At 51.6% G+C, this 21,449-nt stretch overlaps 1 protein-coding gene across 5 annotated transcripts in view; it reads left to right on the plus strand.

Moving 5' to 3' along the window:
• The window catches only part of PRRC2B (proline rich coiled-coil 2B), an 81,211-nt gene that overhangs the window by 37,153 nt on the left and 22,609 nt on the right, over positions 1-21,449 (plus strand). For all 5 annotated transcript variants that reach the window (XM_037036944.1, XM_037036945.1, XM_037036946.1 and 2 more), the window contains exons 7-14: positions 751-992; positions 1,429-1,550; positions 1,971-2,113; positions 7,280-7,370; positions 9,936-10,128; positions 13,274-13,589; positions 15,169-15,359; positions 17,690-17,885. In XM_037036944.1, coding sequence (XP_036892839.1) covers positions 751-992; positions 1,429-1,550; positions 1,971-2,113; positions 7,280-7,370; positions 9,936-10,128; positions 13,274-13,589; positions 15,169-15,359; positions 17,690-17,885 — 1,494 coding nt within the window. The remainder of the gene's footprint in view (positions 1-750; positions 993-1,428; positions 1,551-1,970; positions 2,114-7,279; positions 7,371-9,935; positions 10,129-13,273; positions 13,590-15,168; positions 15,360-17,689; positions 17,886-21,449) is intronic.

Below are 21,449 nucleotides of genomic sequence, written 5' to 3' on the forward strand. Positions count from 1 at the left end.
GACTGTAGAGGGTGTCATCGACTCATCCGGCTTCTCTTTGGTCCGTAATCCCCCCAGATCTTGTTCACTCGGCAGTGGGAAGCGCCGTCCGAAAAGGTAGACAGGGTCAGCAGGTCTGTACCTGTGCCCTGCAGGAGGGCCTCTCTGGCCGGTGCGGGAGCAGGCAGGGGCCAAGGCCTCGCGGCACAGTGAGAACAGGCCCTGCTTTGTTTTATAAACTGGGGACATCTCCGACTAGAGGTGCCGTAGCTAAACAGTTTGGAAATGTGTCAGAAGTCGCTGTGACTTACTGTCAAGTCCAGAGTAGCGCGCCATGCGATCCTGCCTGGGCTGGGTTGGTGTTTGGGGAAGAAATCCCCCAAGGCTGTTTCCATCCGGGCGCCTGGTCCCCAAGGGCTATGGGCCGCGTGGGCTCAGCCAGTCGGTGAAGACCTCACCTCATTCACACTTGCCTCCTCTCTGAGTGCGCCTCGTCTTGTGTCTCTCTCACAGTCAGACTTCCCTCCGTAAGTTCATGCTCATTGGCCCGGTGTCCGGCCCGGTATCTGCCTCACCTTTCTGACGGACTTGACCAGTCTACTCGACTCTTCACTTTTTGGTTTTTGTTCTTTTTTTCTGGTGGTTTTGTTTCTTGTTTTGTGTGTGTGTGTGTGTGTGTGTGAATGAGAGGGGTCCCTTGACCTTCAGAACCTCATAAAACCCCTTCCTCCCGCTCTTCCCTCTCCCCTGTTGCCCCCTTTCAATTTCCAGATGTGACAAGCTGGAGGGAGGGCGGTGGGCGAAACATAATTTCTGCCACGTCTCTGAGCGCCTCCCCAACTGAGCTGGGCAGCAGGAACTCGAGTGCGGGAGACGGAGCCCCCTCCTCGGCATGCACCAGCGATTCTAAGGACCCCTCTCTCCGCCCGGCTCAGCCTGTTCGCAAAGGGGCTTCACAGTTCATGGGAAATGCATACCACCCACCTACATACCATGACATGCTTCCTGCTTTTGTAAGTCTTCAGCATGTGCATTTTTTCCCATGAAGTCGGCCTGTTCACGTCCAGCAGAACCTGCTTCATGTGGTTGAGTGTCCACCTTAGGTTCTCCCTCCTCGTTCCACTCTTTGAGGTTTCTATTAGTTTTGCGCTTTCACTGCCCCTTTCCAAACCCTAAGGGCCTCTGGCCTCTTTCCCTGGTGATATAGACAGGATTTCAGCCTTGGTTCTGTAGAGAGAGGAAAGGCAGGTTTTCCCTAAGCTGCAAGTCCCCAGATTTACTTACAGCAGGAAAGAAATGGGGGAGATGGTGGCAGGATCGAATGGGAAACCCCAAGACTGTCCTGTTTCTTTTTCCCATTCTTCGTTTTCCAAAACCAGTTCTAATGGGAGTGGACCTTAGCTGTCCGGACATCGCCCGACAGCCCTGTTCATTGATGTTGTATTTCAGATGTGTTCGCCCCAGTCTTCAGAGAACCAAGGACCAGTGGAACGAGGGTCCTTCCCCCTCCCCCAGCTCCGCCTAGAGCCCCGTGTTCCTTTTAGACAGTTCCAGATGAACGACCAAGATGGGTAAGGCTGTTGCCTACAGTCAGGCACGGAGAGGCGACCCTGGCGGTGGTCCAGGACAAGATAACGGGCAGGTGCTGTGTTCTCTGGGGACCACAGTGCCCCTGGGGACCAGTGCCAAGCCCCTGGGTGTGTGGGATGGCAGGGTGGGGCCCCGCGAGAGCCTGGGTGACAACTTCAGTCCATGGCAGAGGTGAAATTTTGTCGTGGGCTGGTTGCCACTACCCTAGGCATTAGCACTGAGTGATAGTTCTGCAAGTGAGGCGGGCTTCTCTCTGCCACACGTTCATCACCTATTTCTTTCCAAGGGAGACAGCTCAAATATCGAATGCGAATGTGAGCCTCTGCAGTCTAGGGCTTGTTTAAGGTGTTTGGTTTTACTTCCATACGTGTGGAGTCTTTAACTGTTCTCTCTCTCACCAGGAAAGAGAACAGGCCGGGAATGACTCGCCCGCCCCGCCCCCTGAGGCAGCTGGTGGAGCGCGCCCCAAGGCCAACCATCATCACTGCAGAGAACCTCAAGGGCCTCGATGACCTGGACACCGACGCCGACGATGGCTGGGCCGGTGGGTTTCTGGGTGGGCTTCTGCCCATGGGTGTGGAGAGGCAGGACCGAAGTCCGTCTCCGCCGAGTGAGGCTGAGACCCCGTGTTGAGTCTCTCCTGGGCCTGTGGGGAATAGGGGTGTGGGGGCTGGTAGCAGCTCCGGTGCCCCGAGTAGATCCTTGTGGGTGGGCGGCCAGGCTTTCAGTCTTTGGTCTTGATCTTATAGCTGTGGTACATTTTGCTGTTGACATTTTTAAAGACTTCTTTATAATGGAAAAGTTAAACCAAGCAAAAGAGTGTCATGAGCCCCCACCTGGCCATCACCCAGCTTCAGCAGGTCCCGCTGCTCAGCTGTCCTCGTGCCTTCAGTCCCGTCCTCTATCCGCCCCCACCTGGTTGTGTTCTTTCACTCGCCTTTGCTCGTTTTCAGGGACATTGTAATCACTGCAAAAGACACGCATGTTAATCGTACAGTTTTGACAGAGGGATGCACCTGTGTGACACACCCCTGTCAAGGCAGGGCACCTTTCCCTCGGCCCCCCCCAGCCCTTACCGTAGATTGGCGTTGCCCCCAGGACAGCTGCAGGCCAGTGGTGCCTCGCTGCGTTTCCTCTGGTGGGTGTGTCTCTGGACTCATCAGTGTAGATGGATGTGTATGTACTCACTCACATCAGTAGTTGCTTTTAATTGCTGGGATCTATCTCATTGTATCTACATACTGTAATTTGCGTTCCCATTCAAAAGTTCTGTTATGAGTAACTTTTTCATTTCTCTTGAGTAAATATCTGGGAGTGAAGTGCGAGGTCAGAGGGTGGGCAGCTGGCGAGGTTTACGAGGACTCCCAGGCCGTGTCCTCGTGGCCGTGTCCTCATAGCCGTGCCTCTCCGCCTTCCCATCGCCGACCACAGCGCTCCCTGCCAGTCTTCGCGACTTCAGCTGTCCCAGCAGTTGTGTGTTAGTACCTCACTGTGTTTTTCATCTGCACTTTGAAAAGGACTGGTGGTGATGGACAACTGTCCGTGTGCTGCCCGGCTGCAGGCGCGTCTCTGGGTTTCTTTAGGAGTGGTCTGCTACAGCCCTGTGCACCTCACACGTCACAGTTTCCCTGTTGCCTGCCTTGTCCATTTTGTAGTGCTGTTTTGATGAGTAGAAGTTTTTAATTTTGATGGTTTATAAGTTTGTGTTTTGTGGTTGTTACTTTTGTGTCTTGTCTAAAAAAATATTTGTCCCGTCCACCCGCCCCCCCACCCGCCCTTTGTGTTGAATATTCCCCTGTGTTTTATAGTTCGTTTGTGTTTATTAATTTTTAGAGAAAGGGTGAGGGAGGGAGAAAGAGAGGAAGAGAAATGTAAGTGTGTGGTTGCTTCTCAAGTGCCCCCAACTGGGCACCTGGCCCACAACCCAGGCCTGTGCCCTGACCAGGAATCGAACCAGCAACCCTTTGGTTCACAGGCTGGTGTTCAGTTCACTAAGGCACTCCAGCTGGGGCATGTTTTATAGTTTTAGGTCTTTATTTTGGGGTCTGTGATCCATGCTGAATTAATTGATGTGTGTGGTATAAGATAGGAGTTGAGGTTTATTTTTTTACATTCCTTCCCCTATTGAATTGCTTTGGCATCTTTGCCAAAAATCAATTGACCTGGTAAGTGCAGGGCTATTTCTGGACCCGTTTGCTCTGTGGCTTGTTTATTCATCCGCGTGCCAACACCACACTGCAGCCTTCGGTGACCCTTCCATGTGCGTCGTGTCAGTTTGCCAGCTTTTTTTTTGACTGACTATACCAAGTTCATTTCATTCCCATATAGATTTAGAATCAGCCTGGCAGTATTTACTAAAAGCCTGAAGGCATTTTGGTGAGGATTGTATTGAATTTATTTCTGCATAAATGATGTTGTAACTTTGAATCTTCCACCCAGGAGCCTGGTGGGTCTGTTAGGTCTCTGTTGCTCCCAGCAACTTTTATAGTTCATAGGGTGGAGGTCTTGACTATCTTTTAAGTTTATTCCTCAGTATTTTATAGTCTTTGATGCCATTATAAATGGCACTGCTCATTGTTTTGGGTTTTGTTTTTAAGTGTCTGATGTCATCATGCAGAAACACAGCTGATTTTTGTGGATTTTCTGGTACCTTGTACCATTCATCATTTTTGATGAATACACTCAATATTTTACTAATTTTTGCTGATTTTCTCACTGAACAGTCATGTCACCCATAAATAGGGACAGCTTATGTCTGTCTTTGCAGAGTGCATGCCTTTTCTTTCTTTTTCTTGCTTTATTGCAGCGTGTTACTTTCCATACAACATTGTGTTCAAGTTCTTTGTTTCTGATCTTAGGGATAGATGTTGAGCGTTTCACCATTAAATAGCATGTTTTAGCTGTAGCTTTGTGGAGATGTTCTTTTTCTAGTGGGCTGAATGTTTGGCTTTTAAAATCATGATTGCATCTGTATGAATTTTGTTAATGACTTTCCTGTCTTTGTGATCATACAGTTTTTCTCCTTTATTTGGAAATCTTGTGGATTGTACTTATTTTTTTTTAAAGCACGTGGTGTTGTTTTTTTTTTTTTAAGATTTTATATATTTATATTTAGAGAGGAAGGGAAGGAGAGAAGTATCAATGTATGGTTGTCTCTCGTGAGTCAACCTGGGAACTGGGAACTGGGAACTGGCCTGCAACCCAGGCATGTGCCCTGACTGGGAATCGAACCGCGATCGTGTGGTTCGCAGGCCCACGCTCAGTCCACTGAGCTACGCCAGCCAGGGCTGTACTTATTTATTTTTTATTTATTTATTTATATTTAGTGTTTTTTTTTTTAAAGATTTCATTTATTTATCTTTTAGAGGGGGAAGGGAAGGAGAGAAGGAGAGAAATACCAGTGTATGGTTGCCTCTCTTGAGTCCCCTGCTGGGAACTGGCCTGCAACCCAGGCATGTGCCCTGACTGGGAATCGAACTGCGATCGTGTGGTTTGCAGGCCCGAGCTCAATCCACTGAGCTACACCAGCCAGGGCTATTTTTTAATGCTAAACTGTCCTTGCGTTCCTAGAACAAACTCCCTTTTGTGCGCCTTGAGTCAGTCCGCGGGTGTCGGGCGGAGGTTCTTGCTGTCTGTGTTTGTGGTCGGTGTTGGTCTGCAGTCTTTTTTCCTTTTGATACCTGTTGGGTTTTGATGCCAGGTTGTGCTGGGTTTGTGAGATGACTCGGAGAGTGTTTCTTTCTTCTCTGACTTCGGGAAGGGTTTCTGTGAAATTGGTACTGTTTTTTCATTAATGTTCAGTAAAACTTGCCAACGAAATAATTTTGCCCTGGAGTTTTCTTTGTGAAGACGTTTGCAATAATAAAGTTTCATTTCTTTGATTGTTACGCGGCTGCTCAGACTCCTGTGTCAGCTCTGGATAACTTTTTCGGGGGATCTGCTCGTCTCTTTGGGGTTGTGTCCTTTGGTGCGGACTGTGGACGGCCCTTCCCCTCAGCGTCTGTGGCGTCGACAGTGACGCGCCCTCTTCCGCTCCTGGTAGCTGGGCCACTGCGGTCTTTTCTCTTTGTCTTGTTCACTTCTGTCGAGGGCTTATTAGTTTTATTAATACTTATAAAGAGGAAGCTTTTGGCTTAAATTTATCTGTTTTCTATTTCACTGATCTGTTCGTTTTCATTATTGAGGTTTTCTAGATTTCTAATTTAATTCTTGAGTCAGGTCGTACCCTGAGTGATTTCCGATCTTCTAGACTTATTTAGACATATTTATGATACCTGTTGGGTCCGTCTCGGTGAATATTCCAAGTGCACTTGAATGTGTATTCCACGGTTGTTTGGGATTGTGTTCTGTAAGCATCGGTCAGCCCAGGTGGCTGGTGCTGTCAATTCAGATCTCATGTACATTACTGATATTTTTGTCTAGTTCTGTCAGTTACTGAAAACGAGGTGTTAAACTTTGCATGGTGATGGCGCACGCATCTTTTCTCCTGTTTTTGCTTCACTGATTTTATTAGACTCAGTGCACGTTTGTGATTTCTATGGCTGGCATCCGCGCTTTGAGGTGTCTGTATGTCCTTTGTCTCTGGCAGTGCGCCTTGTCCTGAGTCTGCCTTGTCCCGAGTCGGTGTCAGTGCGCTGACGTGCGTGCTGTTCTCACGGGTGTCTCCTGGCCGTCCTTTACCACCCCCCACCTTGTGTGTGTGAAGTGCTGATCTGCAAGGTGGCGCGTAACTGTACTTGCTCCTTTCTCGAATCTAATGCTGCTTTTAAATCGGAATGATGCCTTTAAAAAGTACATGATTCAGTGATTTTTAGTATATTCTCAAGTTTGTGCTGCCATCACCACTAGCCAGTGCCGGAGCATTTCCATCCCCCACAAACACACTCAAACACACACTCCTCCTCTGGCGACACCTGATCTACTTTTCGTCTCTGGATTTATACCTGGACATTTCACATACATGGAATCATATAATGTGTGGCCTTTTGTGTCTGGCTTCTGGCACTTAGCGTGATGATTTCAAGGTTCATCAGCTGTAGCATGTGTGGCTCTACTGCCTTTTGTGAGCCACTCAGCAGGTGACGGACACTACCTGTCACTGGTGCCACTCAGGTGTGGGGGTGGTGTCCCGGGTCAGTACAGTAATGCACTGATTTCGTGGGCAGAGCCTCTGTATCACTAGGGTCAACGCCTGTCTGATTCTGTCTGCGTTTGGTCATTCTCCTGTACCTTCTAATACATGCGTTCAATATTTTGCCCAGATTCAAGAATTCTTTTATTTTTTAAAATATTTTATTTATTTATTTATCTTTAGAGGGGAAGGAGAGAGGGAAACATCAGTGTATGGTTGCCTTTTGTGCGTCCCCTGCTGGGAAATGCCCTGCAGGGAACCGGCCTACAACCCAGGCATGTGCCCTGACTAGGAATCGAACCGCAATCCTCTGGTTCGCAGGCTTGTGCTCAATCCACTGAGCTACACCAGCCAGGGCCAGTTTCAAGAATTCTTGTCTGTGGGAAGATTAGTCTGCTCAGGCCACCTTGCTGTTAGCAGATGTCAGCACTGTCCTTCCCTTTCACCTGCAGTTTGTTCTGGTGGTGGCAGCTGGGTGGGGCGCCTTAGTCACCAGTTGGGTTGGTGTATTTCCCGACTGGGCCTCTCAGTGGCGAAATTCTCATTTTCCTTGTTCTTCTGGCCCACCTCCTGTTGTAGGCCTCCATGAGGAAGTGGACTATTCTGAGAAGTTGAAGTTCAGTGATGATGAAGAGGAGGAAGACATTGTGAAGGATGGCAGGCCGCAGTGGTAAGGCTCCCCCTGTGCTTGCAGCATGCTCCAAGGCACCTGGGTGCTTGCCTGTGCTGCCGTGTGCTGGTCCCTGTGCCGAATGTGCACTGCTCACTTCCAGTGTCCTCAGAGGGCTGGGCTGGTCACTGGTTCAGTTCGCAGGCGAGGGGACGGGGCCATTTGGGAGTGGAGCCCCGACTGGCATCCAGGCAGGGGTCCTGGTGATTGCAGCGGCTGCTCCAGCGTTCTTCCCAAGTGTCGGGGCTGCACCGAGTGTTCTGCAGACTGAGGGTGGTGGCCTGCCCCCATGGGCTTCTGCAGGCAGCCAGTTTGGGAAACCACTTGGGTTCACTTACTCCTTTCTTCCAGGGTCGCCCCAGCCTGGGACATGTGTGCAAAGGCGTGCTGGGAATCTTTGGTGGGGCAAGCTGTGAGCAGGGCATGCTGGGCTTCCTACACTTTCTAAATCACTTTAATGTTTTCTCCCTTTTTCTGGATTATTTCATTGCACTGATTTTCTTATAATGCCCTTTGGGAAATACTGCATTGTACTTACTCTAGCCTCTCTTGTTTTTAACCGAAACATCAGTGGTGTTGGCTGGTACTTTAAAGGTAGTACCTTGGTAGATTTGATTTGCATTTTTTTGAGTTCTAGCCCATACGAACATTTTCTTTCATGTGAGACCTCCTGTTTTCTTTGTACATCACCTATTAGACGTACGGTTTTCTCCAAGATGTGATTGTTTTGTATTGCTTAGATATTAATGCTTCAGTGTTTCCCTTTGTTTATTTTATCGTCAGTGATTGAATGTGTAGTTGAGTCTGCAAGTCTCTCGATGTTGTTTCCTCTTTCGCTTCAAAGCTCCAGAAGTGAGCGCCCCCGTCTGGAGGGAGCTGGTGACGGTCTGCTGCCAGTCTTTCTCTGGTAGCACGCCGCTAACTGGCTGAGGCCTCTGTCATTTATCGTCACACTGTGATTTTCAGCCGAAGCTTTGGATGCGCGTGGGAAGTAGCTGTGGGTCAGTTCTTGGAACACTAGGCTTGGAAGGAAATGTGACCAGGAATTGAAGGCAAAGGCAAAGACATACAATCTTACAGATTTGTAGGATCAGTAGGACATTCTGTTTCTTGTCTCTTTCGGATGGTGTTAATGGCATATTCAACTAAAAGAGTTAGGCATGGGTTTTGGACCTAGCTTTACCAGTGGCTATGACCAAGAACACCCCAAATTGTAGGCACCTTCTCTCTAAATCTACTTTAAAACCTGCTGGGGTTTTTTTTAAGATTTTATTTATTCATTTAGTATTCATTTTAGAGAGGGGAAGAGAAGGAGAAAGAGAGCGAGAGAAACGTGAATGTATGGTTGCTTCTTGCTGGGTACCTGGCCCACAACCCAAGCATGTCCTGGCTGGGAATAGAACACTTTGGTTCACAGGCCTGTGCTCAGTCTGCTGAGTGACACCAACCAGGATTAAAACCTGTTCTTTTTTTGATATTTTCTGAGCTGGTCGATGATGCCCAACCCCCACTTTGAGATTCCTATGATGAGCTCCAAGTCCCCATTGCCCTCTTCATGTCCCTGACCACAGTAATTCCTGAAACTGCCCTTGACCGTACCCTCCCCCTCGTCCCGACTGGAGCCTCGGGGCAGGCATCATCCTTTCCCTTCCCGACCGAGCAGAGCCAGCAGCTTTCACCCTCTCGCCCTCACACTGGGCCTGGCTGTCTTCTAAAGACAGGTCTTTTCTGGTGGATCAGGAGCCTGAGTGTGGCGCCCAAGTTCCTCAGAGAGGCTGTGATCTCCCAGCCTACCTCACCTGCCTCCCCTCCCCTGCATCACGTGCACATGTGAGCACACACACATGCAGACACACAGACCTGCCAGACCTGGCCCTGCTTTTCTGAGCTCCTGTCTTGTTACTGGGCTCGTTTCACACGCAAGAGGTGCTTGGTGTGTGCACGTACATTCTGCCCCAGAGCCTGCATTTGCACTGCAGCCTGTGATGGTGAGCCCCGCACAGCACCCCCCTACCTTCCAGCCCCAGAGCCACCCTCTGGAATGCCCCCCGGTCCCTACTGTGTGCTTTGTTCTTCTCTCTCGCTCTCTTTAGGAGGGCCTCAGCCATCTTTGGCTGTGCGGAGGAGCGTTGTTGAACCCTCCCTCTTTGGGCAGAGCACGGGGAAGGAGCTCTTGTAATAAAGGAGAAGGACCTTCATCTGTTAGCTCCTCCCTGGGCAGAGCAGCTGCCCGGCCTCTGAGACTCGGTTTTCAGCTCTTTAAAAGGGGGAGAGTAAAGCCTTTTTTTCTTCCATTAGGTGAAGCAGTGAGTGTGAAACTGACTACCTGGAGCCTTGTGTGGAAGAGTGATTTGGTAAATGGTGGTGCTCAGTTGTGTTCTGGGCAGGTCCTGCCACCCATGGGGTGTGTGGAGTTGGGTGTGTTCTGATGAAGGAAATGGGTATACTGACAGCTGACTGAGAACGGCCTCTGGCTAGTGTGATGCGACCAGTCGGTTTGACCAGGAAACTAACGAAAAGTTTCGTTACTTTTCGGTAACGAAACTTGCATGCCATTTGTCCTAGGAACAGCTGGGACCCCAGGGGCCAGCGGCAGTTGTCCATGAGTTCTTCGGACAGTGCCGATGCCAAGCGTACCCAAGAGGAAGGCAAGGACTGGAGTGAAACAGTGGGCATGGCCCGGGCCATCCGGAAGGCGCCGGAAGCTCAGCCGCCTTCCAGGAAGCCTCACAGCTGGACGCCAGGCCTTGACTACCAGGTACCAGGGCACCGGAAGGGTTCTGCCACTGTGACCAGCAGGGGCACACACAGTCTTCCCACGGTTGTGTGACCGGTGCTCCAGGAGAAAGACCTCAACAGGGCACCCAGTTGGCTGGCCACTGAGTTTCAGTGACTGAATTTCTCAAAGTCCTAGGTGGACAGGCTTTTTTTTAAATTTAAAAAATTTCTCTGGAAATTTTGCAACAGGCAGACATATCGGAAAGCTGGAAGTACACTACAAAGAATACTTTTTCCTGAGCTATTTAAAGAGACATCGAGTGACCAGGCACTACCCCCATGGAACACTTGGGTAACATGATACCCCAAAACGACAGTCCTCCTAGTGACCACAGTCTCAGGCAGGACGTTAGCAGGGACCTGTCACTGCTGTCACTTGTAACAGTTGTCCTGTTAATGAATAGCCTTTACACAGGGATCCACTTCAAAGTCACACCCCACTTCAGGTGTCCTGTCTCTGTCGTCCCACTCGGTTCGGAACCACTTTCCTGCTTTCGTGACTGCGACACCTTGGGAGGTCCCCGCCCAGCTACCTGTAGAGTACACCTCAAAGTGCGTTTGTCCGCTCCTTTCTTGCCATTAGCATCAGGATTTCCTTTTTTGGCTTGGGTCTCTCAGGTGACACGACTCTTCTCATTGCGTCCTGATAGGTGACCATGATTTGTCTCTCTCCTGCTCTGACAGTTGTCACTTGATTAAGGCGATTCCTGCCAAGTTTCACAATGTGGCCTTAATTCTCTTCCACATTTGTAACAGATAAGAATTTTGTGGGCAGAAACTTTGAGACTCGGAATATCCTGTTTCTCATGCCACTTTGAGTTTATTTATATCAGTAAGTTATAGTCCATCTTTATTGTGGTTTCACAGCTGAAACTGTCTTTGCTTTGGCCGTAGAGAGCCTCTCCACGTGGCGTCCCTGCCCTCTTAACGTGTGTCCATCCTCTTCCGTGCAGTTCCTTGCTTTCTGGTAGAACAGGTTTCCTCAAGCTGCTCCCTTCCTGCCCTGCCTCGGTCCCGGAAGCAGTCCTCGTGATGCAGAAACGCACATGTGGGAACTGGGGGTGTTCACTGCTGTTGGGGTGTCCCCGCCCCCACACCCTCTCAGGGGACAGTCAGGGAGCTTGTGTGTGTGCATATGTGCACACACGGCCATGTCTGCATCACCTCTGTGTCTGCACAGAAGACTGGAAGTCCCACAGAGTTCACTCGAGTTGTCCCCCATCTGTCCCTGACATTCACACCTGTTTGGTCAGTCCTCCTATAGGCGACCAGTCTCCCATTCCTGCCGCCACTCTGCCTGGCGCAGATGCCCTCCTCACCCGCTCAGATGGCAGTGCCCCAGGTGGACGCCCTGAATGTCCCTGCTGGGCTGTCTCCCTAGGAATTCCGTCCTCACCCAGCCACTGGGGCCACATTGCCACACGGATGTCTTCCCCTCCCTGTCTGGGCTCTGACCACTTGTTCCCGGCCCCTGGGACTCTGTCGCAGGTGCTGGCCTTGTTTTGCCACAAAGTCTCGTGACTTTGGGACTGAATTGTTCAGGAGGGGCAGGACTGGGGATGGTAAATGCAATACTTTAAACACCCTTGGCAAAAGTTAACAATTTTCAATGCACTTTGCTATTTAAAGGACTCCTATTCCACATCTCCTTATAAAATGAAAGTGCCCTGTACCCTCAGTCTTTTTTATTGAGTACATATTATATGCCAGGCACTGTGCTAGTTACAGGGGATAGACACATTGCTTCTTTTGGGAATTATCCTGAAATTACTCCCCTTTTCATTCTTACATTAATTAGGTGCAGTATTCAAGAGATGGTTTCCCTTTGATTTACTCATAGCAACTCTGTGAATTAACTGAATAGAGTCAACAAAGATGAAGTCTATAGAATTCTATGAACTCAAAGTTTTGGAAAGATTGTCATAATTCATATCTTTTTCAGAACTTTTTGTCTATAAAATGATAGCTAATCTTAGGACACTTTAGAAAGCCACATCATTAGTCTTAACAATGTCCACATTGTCTGTAATTCTGCTACTTGGTAGCTAGGCCTTTCTGATGGACTTGGTCAGGACACACATTGAGGGTTGTCTGCAAGTGAGTGGTGACCACCGGGGTTTGGGTAAATCACAACCTGCGCTGTGGGGGGAGACGGCACCCGCCCACCCCAGGGTGTGGGCAGAAGGTAACGTTCAACAGCAAAACGAAAGTTATGTAATAACTGCCTTCATGTTTCCAGAGTAGAAGTTCTTCATCTTTTGATTGTGGCAGTTTTCTCTGGATTATGAGAAGTTAATTTGTAGGAGAAAACTTCCTGACTGCAGCCAGTGCGTGGCATATTGCTTTGGTAGAGAGAGAAATAATGCATAAGAAAAGGCATAGATCTTGTTTTTTTTCCATGTTCGGTGGCTTTCCACAGTCCTGTACATCTTGCGGTCATAACAGGAAGCTGTATGTTGCGATAGTCACATGTCATTGGGATTCAGTGGCTGTGGCCCTTGGGGCTCCCCTCCCGCCCGCCGGTGAGAGGGCGTGCTGCTCTGAGTTCCGCCACTGCGTCTCCGGCCCTGGGTGTTGCCGGTAAGGCACCCAGGCAGCAACTTGCTGGGTGAGCTGTCCGCTGTAGCTCTTCTCAGAGATACCTTTTGTTTTTACACAAAGAATCATCTCGAAACCGTATGTCTATGAATTTCAACTTGTTGTGGCCCTTTACACCCAGAGGTTTGTGATGTTCACCAGGCGAGGAGTAGAGTGTGTGCTTTTCAGATCCTGTTGGTCAGCTGCGGAGGCCTAACCTCGGTCCCCTTTGGAGTGGCGAGCGGCCTTGGGCTGGGAGCGCCCTGTGTCTGCCCAGGGCTGAATGCCTCGCAGACAGTTCAGGGCCTCTTCACAATCCCAGAGGCTTCCTATTTTGTCCCCAGTTCGCAAATGAGAAACGAAGGTGCAGAGCATTGGTACTTGCCAAACCTCATTGCAGATGCAGTCAAGGGCAGGGCAGGGTTCAAGCTCTGGCCCACCTGGTGCATGATGACACGGCCCCCCGGAGGGGCTCCAGGGTCTTGGGAAGAGCGCTGGCCCCGCCCTGGGGTCGCCCCCTCTCCCTTCATCAGAGGCTTTCTTGGCAGAAGTCCTCTGTGGGCGGTGTGTTCCGGCAACAGTCCGTCGAGGACAAAGAGGACAAGCCACCCCCACGGCAGAAGTTCGTCCAGTCCGAGATGTCTGAGGCTGTGGAGCGCGCCCGGAAGCGCCGGGAGGAGGAGGAGCGCCGAGCCCGCGAGGAGAGGTTGGCCGCCTGCGCCGCCAAACTCAAACAGCTGGACCAGAAGTGTAAGCAGGCTCAGAAGGCCAGCGAGGCCCAGAAGCAGGTGGAGAAGGAAGTGCTCCGGTCTCCAGGCACTGAGAAGGTGTCCCCGCAGGAGAACGGCCCTGCTATCCGCAAAGGTGAGCCAGGGGCCCTCGTCCCCCGAACGGGAACCCTGGGCGGCTTTTGTTCACATCTCCCTGGCTTCCTAGCACAGGCCATGGCTTACAGTAAGGGGGCCTTGGGAAGCATCAGGCGCTAAGTTTCGGCCTGGGGCTATGCCTGGAGTCACATCCCATCTCGGCTGTTGAAACTAGATGGCTCTGTGCCTCACCTCTGGAGCTTGTTTTCTTGGGTCTGTGCAGTGGGATAATAGCATCGTGTCCCTCCCTGCGTGCTGCGGGGCCACGTGAGGTGATGGATGTGAAGCCCTTGGCACACCTTCTGCATGTAGAAGTCACGTGTGTACTGGTAATATTGCCGGTTTTGTCGCCCTTATCTCTCTTACTGTTACTTGCACTGCTCGACCAAAGATGCACCAAAGATGCAGGTGTTGCGGGACTTTGGTGGCAGCATAGGGCCCTCTCCCTGCCGTTGGAGAACACGTTTTTCGGCACACCGGAAGGAGTGGGTCCCAAGGCTGCCTCGGAGATGCTGTGTGGCACTATGTGATGGAGGGCGTCTCTGGAGCAGTTTTGAAGAACAAATCAGCTATGTTCTTTGTGATGTTTTAAAAAATCAACGGAGACCAACTCTTCAGGAGAGAAGTGTCTGGTCTTTGTTTCGGTCTCTCAGAGCCTCCCAGGGCGGGTCGTGCTGCTGGTCTGACAGCTTCCACGTCCCTCTGTCAGTTCCCTTTTCCTGAGTCCCAGTGAAGCCTGTGCAGCTTCCAGTCCTCACCACGGGGCGGTGACCGGTCCGGGTGGAGACCGCTCGGTGGGGGCGTGGTCAGTGGGTATAGTCCCCGGGTGGGCCTGTGGGCCTGGCGATTTGGGAGGTCTTGGCACCCACCCCGCCCCCCCTGCACTGTTCCTCTGAGTGCATTGCTGGGCCTGGAGGTCTCCGCACCAGGCCCCTCAGCTCTGCGGCAGAATGAAGAACGCCAGTGTCAGCTGTGCCTCAGTGAAGCTGGAGCAGGGAGGGAGGGTGCAAAGCTGGGATGTGACGAGAGAGAAGGGAACTTCAGAGAGAGTGGGGAGCGGTTGTGCTGAGCACTCAGGGCCCATCGGGTGCTGCTTTAAGTGCGTTACATGGGCTGTCTCACTGATTGTGATTCCACAAGCCCTGTGGCGTAGGCATCACTGCTGTCCCCATGGTACAGGGGAGGCCGCTGTGCCCAGGTCCCATGGCCTTTGGACGTGTGGGGCCAAGCTGTGGGGATGATGGGCATGTGGGCTGTTGTCGAGCTTGTGGCTGCTCGCTGATATACCAGGGTCCTTTTTTAATGAAATCTCTGTCACCTGGACCCAAATCCAGCTCCGCCGCTGGTGCTGTGACCTCAAACAGTGCATCTGACATCTGAATGCTTTGTTTCCAAGTGGTGCTGTGGGAACTGGTGAGCTTGTGCCTGCGAAGCGTTAGCACAGTGCCAGGGTCAGGGTTGTCAGTGGTCCAGCATGGTGGCAGTGCCAGCAAGGAGAACCATGTGCTTTTAAACATTTGGTTGGTCCAGCTTCTATGAGCTTACTTTGGTTGTTTCTCTGGTTGGTTGTTCCTTAGGCTCCCCCGAGTTCTCTGCCCAGGAAGCCCCCAGCTCGTTTTCAGAAGAAGCCCCCGCAGCTACTGCAGCCGTGGCTCAGAACGGCAGCAGTGAGGAGGGGGCCCGGGAGGCTGGGTCCCCTGCACAGGAGTTCAGCAAGTTCCAGAAGTCGCTTCCTCCCAGGTTCCAGCGCCAGCAGCAGCAACAACAGGTAAAGAGAGGGGACATTGAGAAGGCCCATGTAAACAGACCTGACTGCTGAGTGATGTCCCCTCCATTAAAACAAACCGAAGTCCACCCCCCTATCTCCTACTCACACCAGGAGCTGCACCTCGAAACCTCAGGCCTTGGTAGATCAGCCCTGACTGTCGTCTCTGCAAGTGTTTCCTCCGGGTGGTAGTTGGCTGACCTCCTTCTCTGTTCTCAGCAAGGCAGAGTTTGTGCACGGCGTGTGCCTTGGATGTGGGGCGGGTGAGCTTGGACAGAGGTTTTCTCGTTCAGAGCAGCACGCTGTGGCCCCACACGGGGACCTTCCCAGGGAACGAGGGTGGCCCTGGACCTGCTCAGAGAGCTGTGAGAGAGACACATTAGCCTTTGGGTGAAGGACGCAGTTTGTATGGGTTGACCAGATTGTAGCTTCTCTAGTCTTCCATGGCCTTGGCAGGTCATTGCCAACCAGGAGGCAGGAGTACCTGCCTCTCAGTGTGGCAGGGAGGGCTTTGTGGCTCCTGCAAACTGATCTAGCCACGTCACCTTCATTGGTGTTTCATAAACCTTAAAAGAAGTTTACCTCTTGCCCTGGACAAGACCGTGTTCGTGATAGCTGCAATCTGATTGAGTCTCTGGGAACCTGGTCACCTGGTCCATCTGGAACACTCGTTGGCAGTGCAGTGTCTTACAGGAGAGAAGTAAAGGAGCAGATGTGTCACCAGTGAGCAGTGCCTTGGGGTGGGAACCGGGGATCATGCATGGGTATTACCTAGTTCAGCAGCTGAATGTGCAGTCAATTACTATTAACGGTAACCAGAAAAATTTCAGACTGTGTGTGCCCTGCGGGTACAAATCCAGACTCTTCCCAGAATCTCCTTCTGTGGCCTTTAAAACCCTCCCCCCGGGCCCTCCTTACCTTGGGCTCCTAGAAGGTGTTCCAGGAGCCACTGAATCCTGAGCTCTGGACAGGAAGGTAGACTTGTACATTTCCACATGGCAGTGAGTGACACCGTGGTGGCTCGGGGCTTGCAGAGAATTACTGACCAGGGAGCTCTCTGCAGCAGTGTGAGCCAGATACAGCAGCAAGTGTGGCTCTAGGTAGCCCGGCTGGGGGCAGTGATGGGCAGGTCCTTTCTCAAGAACAGGGGCAGTCTGAAAGCACCAGGACAGCCCGAAGGGGTCTGGCGGACTGTCTGGTCGGGTTTCCTGGGAACCTGGGGTCCAGACGTGAGGGGTTGCTGTGGGCGGAGGCCTACAGCCTCCTCTGTGGCTGTGAGATCTCTATTGCTGGGTGCTGAGTGCTCTGCAGAGATGTCCTAAGGGCCAATGAAGCTGTCTGGGGGCGTCCAGCCCAGGCCGCTGGCAGTGGGCAGCCCATTGGGCTCTCCTAGGCTGACTCTGAACCAGAATCCTGCCGGGCACCCACTCAGGATGTGCCTGGAGGCAGCCTCCAAGGCCCTGATGCCATGGAGCAGGCTGTGAAGTGAGCGCCTCCAGGTCCTCCGTGCTGGCTGTTCTGCTGATGCTTTATGTTCGTGCGCTTGTGCGGTGCATGTTCTCTACTCCAGCCCTGGCAGTCGGGGCAAGGACATTGCCGTGAAGTCGGGGTGCCGTCTCTCACAAAGCGGGAAGGCGGGCCATCTCAGGGCAGTAATGCCCTGTCGTGAGTGCTGGGGAGCAGAGGACAGGGGCCTGACTTCTCCAGGGAGCCGGGACAGGCTTTCCAGAGGAGGTGCTTTTTAAGATAGAACCTAAGAAAAGTGTGAGTGAGCCAGGTTTGGGGGTGGAGGAAACAGGCCCTTCCCAGACAGAGGGCCCAGCGTGCTACCAAGGCCTCAGGTGGCAGGCAGTCTTGTGAAGGGGGCCAAGAAGTCAGGGCCAGGGCCCCACAGACACCGTGGCCGACTTGGAACCCTGTGGAGAGCCCTCAGAAGCTCTTTGGGAGCATGGGGTTGTCGTAGTCAGGGGGGTGAGTGTGTGTGGACAGTATCACCCCTGTAGCTTGGAGAGTGACTCCAAGAGGACAGTGGAGAGGAAGGGGAGGATGGTGACGTGCCCAGGTGGCTGTAGGCAAGGAGAGTCCCTGGGAGGTGTGCTGGCCAGGTGTCAGTCCCTGGAGTGTGTGATCTGAGACCCGTCTGCTTTTTATTGGAGGCACCCGTGGGCTCCCACCGTGAGTTGGCACAACTGTCCCCTGCAGCAGCCGTTCTCCCCTTTCCTCTCTTGGCCTCCTGTTCCCAGTGGGCTTTCTGTGCCCCGTGCTGGCGCAGTGTGCACGCAGGGGTGGTGTCTGCCGTAGCCCTGTCTCACTGGGCCTGTCTCCCTGCTCAGGAGCAGATGTACAAGGTGCAGCACTGGCCGCAGGTGTACCCCCCACCCTCCCACCCGCAGCGCACCTTCTACACGCACCACCCCCAGATGCTGGGCTTCGACCCCAGGTGGATGATGATGCCTTCCTACATGGACCCCCGGATCGCGCCCACTCGGGCCCCAGTGGACTTCTACCCCTCGGCCCTGCCTCCTTCGGGTAAGCACCCATCCAGTGGTTTCTCTGGTTTTTTAACGGAAAATTGTAGCTTTTCCAAATACAGGGTTTAAAGATTATTCTTACGGTGTGATTTTCTAATGTGGCTGTTTTGTGGTCAGATAATGCCGTCTGTGTGATAGGAGACCAGGGGTTATCACTTTTTCTATAAATGCTGGACAGTGAATCGGTCTGGGGCTTGGGGCAGCTGCTCAGCTCTGCTGGGGTGAGAACAGACACAGCTGTAGACAGTGGCCAGTGAATCCGTGCCTTGCTTTCCAGGGAAACTATTTTTAAAACAGGCAGCAGCTCGAATTTCACTCGAGGGCTGAACTTGCCAACAGGGCCCCAGTCAAGACCGCTGGACGTTTGTTGAGATTTTCTTTGTAGACTATGACTTTTTTTTCAACAATCTGTGTTCGCTTTAGAAGAGGTTTTTTCTCTAATTAGACGTGAATTGAGCTTGCTAATTGTGCTTTGTGAATGTTGATGTCATCGCAGTTTTTGTCCCCTTGATCAGTTTCTGATCAGTTTTTGCCCTGATCAGTTTCTCAGAGGCCGTGTTTGGGTGTCCCGTGATGGCCGTGGGTCTGTGAGTCCTGGGAGACCATCGGCATGGTCTGTCTGCCCCGTCGGGAGGCACATCCTCGTTACCTGCCACTCTCGGAGTTTCCCCGTCTCTAAAGTCTGCTCTGTCCAATAGTAACGTCGTTTCTGGTTTCCCTGGATTGCTGATCGTTTGGCATCCTCTTCCGTGTTTTCATCGCTGGCCTCACCAAGCCTGTTTTGCGGAGCGTATGTTTGTGTGTCTGTAGTGTGTGGTTCCGTCCATCCCGGAAGTACTTCTTGGTGGCCAAAGCCAGTCCTTGGGAATTCCTGGGGTGATCATATTTGGATTTCCTCCCTTCCTATTTTATGTTTTTTGTTTGTCCCCCTCTATGCTTTTCTTTTATGTTTTTATTTTTAATCAGGTTTCCCTGGTCTTTTTGTTTCTTTTCCTTTGTGTTCTGTTTCTACTATCGTGGTGACTACATTCAATTCTGACATGTGCCCATCGGTATTTTCCCTCTTAACTTAAACTCCGATCGCCTCCTCATCAGTCTTGTTATTTCTCCCTAGAGTTTTAGCTCTTCCTGGGTTTGATCCCCACCTGATCAGTCATGATTATTTTTGTAGTTTTGTCTAGTCTGTGCTTGTCAGATTGGCCTGTATGTGTACTAGTTTCTTCGCTGTGTTCCCCTCTTTCCTCTTCTTCCTTTGTCTGGGTTCAGTTTACTTCTTCGTGAAGTGCGCGCGCCGTGAGTCCTTCAGGAAAGGCAGGAAAGGTGGTCAGCAGTCTTGCTCTGCCTGCGCCAGTCTCCGTGCCACCCTTTCTCCCGGGCATTACGGCTGGGTGCAGAGGTCAAGGTCAGCAGTTACTGTCAGCCTGGGAGGGGGGAATGCACTGGCTTTCCTTCCAGTTCCCGCTGCTGCGGGGAGTGTGCCCTGTTGGGTGACCCGCTGCCTTCTCTCTGAGACGGTCTTCCTGTCTGTGGGCTCTGCAGTGCTGTCGTGGTGCCCTGTGTCCAGGCGTGTGTCTGTCTCTGCCTCATTCTGCCAAGGGCTCCTGCATGGATCCAAGGGTGGATTGTGCTTCTTTTGTCACTTCTGGAAACTTCTCTTCTAATTGTCAGTTGACATACTGCCCTTTCCTCATCCTGTGTCCTTTCTTCTAGAACTTCCCCTTGGAGTGTTCCGTACCTTCTCATTCTGCTTTCCAAGTCTCTTAAATATGAAAGAGAGGGCGTCTCTGGGACCTTCTGGGAAAATGCCTCAGGACTGCTTTCTCTTCATCTGCGTCTAATCTGCTTGCTTTTCCTTTACTGTCCAGTGAGCTTTAATCTCAGTGACTATATTTTGATTATTAGGATTCTCCTTAAATCTGTTATTTTTTCTTGTGTTAATATTTTTAATTCCTTCTTTTATGTATTTTAATTATTTAAAACATCATTTTCTAGTGTTTAACAGATTATTCTGTTATTTGAAGTTCTTGAGGAGGTATGTAATTCTGTTGATGTGCTGTGTCCGGGTGGATCCAGGTTCTTTTTAGATTTTATTTTCACCCAGAGGAGCAGGGAGGGTGAAAGAAAGGGAGAGAAACATCAATGTGTGATTGCCTCTCATGTGCCCTCTCCTAGGGACCTGACCTGGCCTGCAACCTAGACAAGTGCCTTGACTGGGAATCAAACCAGCAACTCTTTGGTTGTCAGGCTGTCGCCCAGTTCACTGGGCCACACTAGCCAGGGTTTTATGTTGTTGTTGTTTTAATTGGTGTGAGAGAGAGATTTGTTGTTCCACTTATTTATGCATTCATTGGTTAATTCTTGTATGTTCCCTGACCAGGGATGGAACCTGCAACCTTGGCGTATCAGGACAGTGCCCTAAGTGACTGGCTACCCAGCCAGGGCACAAGTTCATTCTTAATAGAGCTTTATTCACCGTGGGAACTCAGTATGGCTTGGGGTGAGCGTACCCCTCTAGAGGTGTTTCCCGTTTTCTTCTGCTAGCTTAGAACCATCTTTTATTTTAACTTGGTGTGTTTCTAGACCACTCTGGGGGTATAAAGCTGAATGCCCTCTTTCCCCAAACCTGTGGCCTGTGGCTCTGGATTCCTAGAGGGGGTACTCTTCTTTCCCTACCCTGCCCAGGCTGAGACACAAACGTCATCATTTCCCTGTCCCTGCACAAAAGAGCATGTGTTTTTCTCATCCACCTTGTGATCGAGGGTATAGCCCTCGGAGGGTCTTTGAAGCAACGCCTCAGCTGCAGCTCTCTGCACTGTGCATGGAAGCCCATCCCTGTGCTGGGTGGAAGAACAAGTCTGTGGGGCATGAAGACTGATGGGGGGCTTCCGTTTCTGAGGGGATACACCACTGTACAAGCAAAATGTTGGGTCTCTTCTGTCCCGCATTTCCATGGCAGAAAGTGTTTCGTTTCCATGACAGGAAGGTTTCCAGGCACTGAGACTTCGCCGTAGTGCCTGAACGAAGTCCGTGCCCAGTGCTGTGCAGTTTGGCTGGCCTCACACCCGCACCTGAGAAACGGTGTGCCGTTGCAACATTCGGGGGGCCCACCGCTCGGCTCCACCAGCCTCTGTGCCGGAGTCACGGTCCCGGGTCAATAGTGTTTGAACAGAGCCCCCCGACAGTCTGAGGCCCAAGGAAGCCCTTATCTTCTGTGCCGCCCCAGCGGCCTCATTTGATAGAGGCAGACAGAGGGCGCGGGTGCAGTGAGTTTGTGTCTTATAGGGTGGAGCTACCTGTTCATCCTAAACTCCTCAGACCAGTGACGGTTGGTTGTCCCATGTGTGTCACACCCTCCGCCTCCTGTAGGAAAAGGCGGGGTCAGTCTCAGGGCTGGAGACAAAAGGAGCTGAAGCTGGAACCCCCTTGCGGGTCTCCCTGAGCAGCAGGTCCCAAAGCAGAGAGATGCTCGCTGCTGCCTCGGCCCCCTGCCCACATTGGTGAAGGCTCTGCTTTGGTGGTTTCAGTTTCCATTGCTAGTTTAAAGTGCCCTTCATCACAGGGC

Source organism: Sturnira hondurensis, unplaced genomic scaffold (genome assembly GCF_014824575.4).
Source record: "Sturnira hondurensis isolate 20B ecotype Veracruz unplaced genomic scaffold, ASM1482457v3 Scaffold0022908, whole genome shotgun sequence".
NCBI lineage: Eukaryota > Metazoa > Chordata > Mammalia > Chiroptera > Phyllostomidae > Sturnira > Sturnira hondurensis.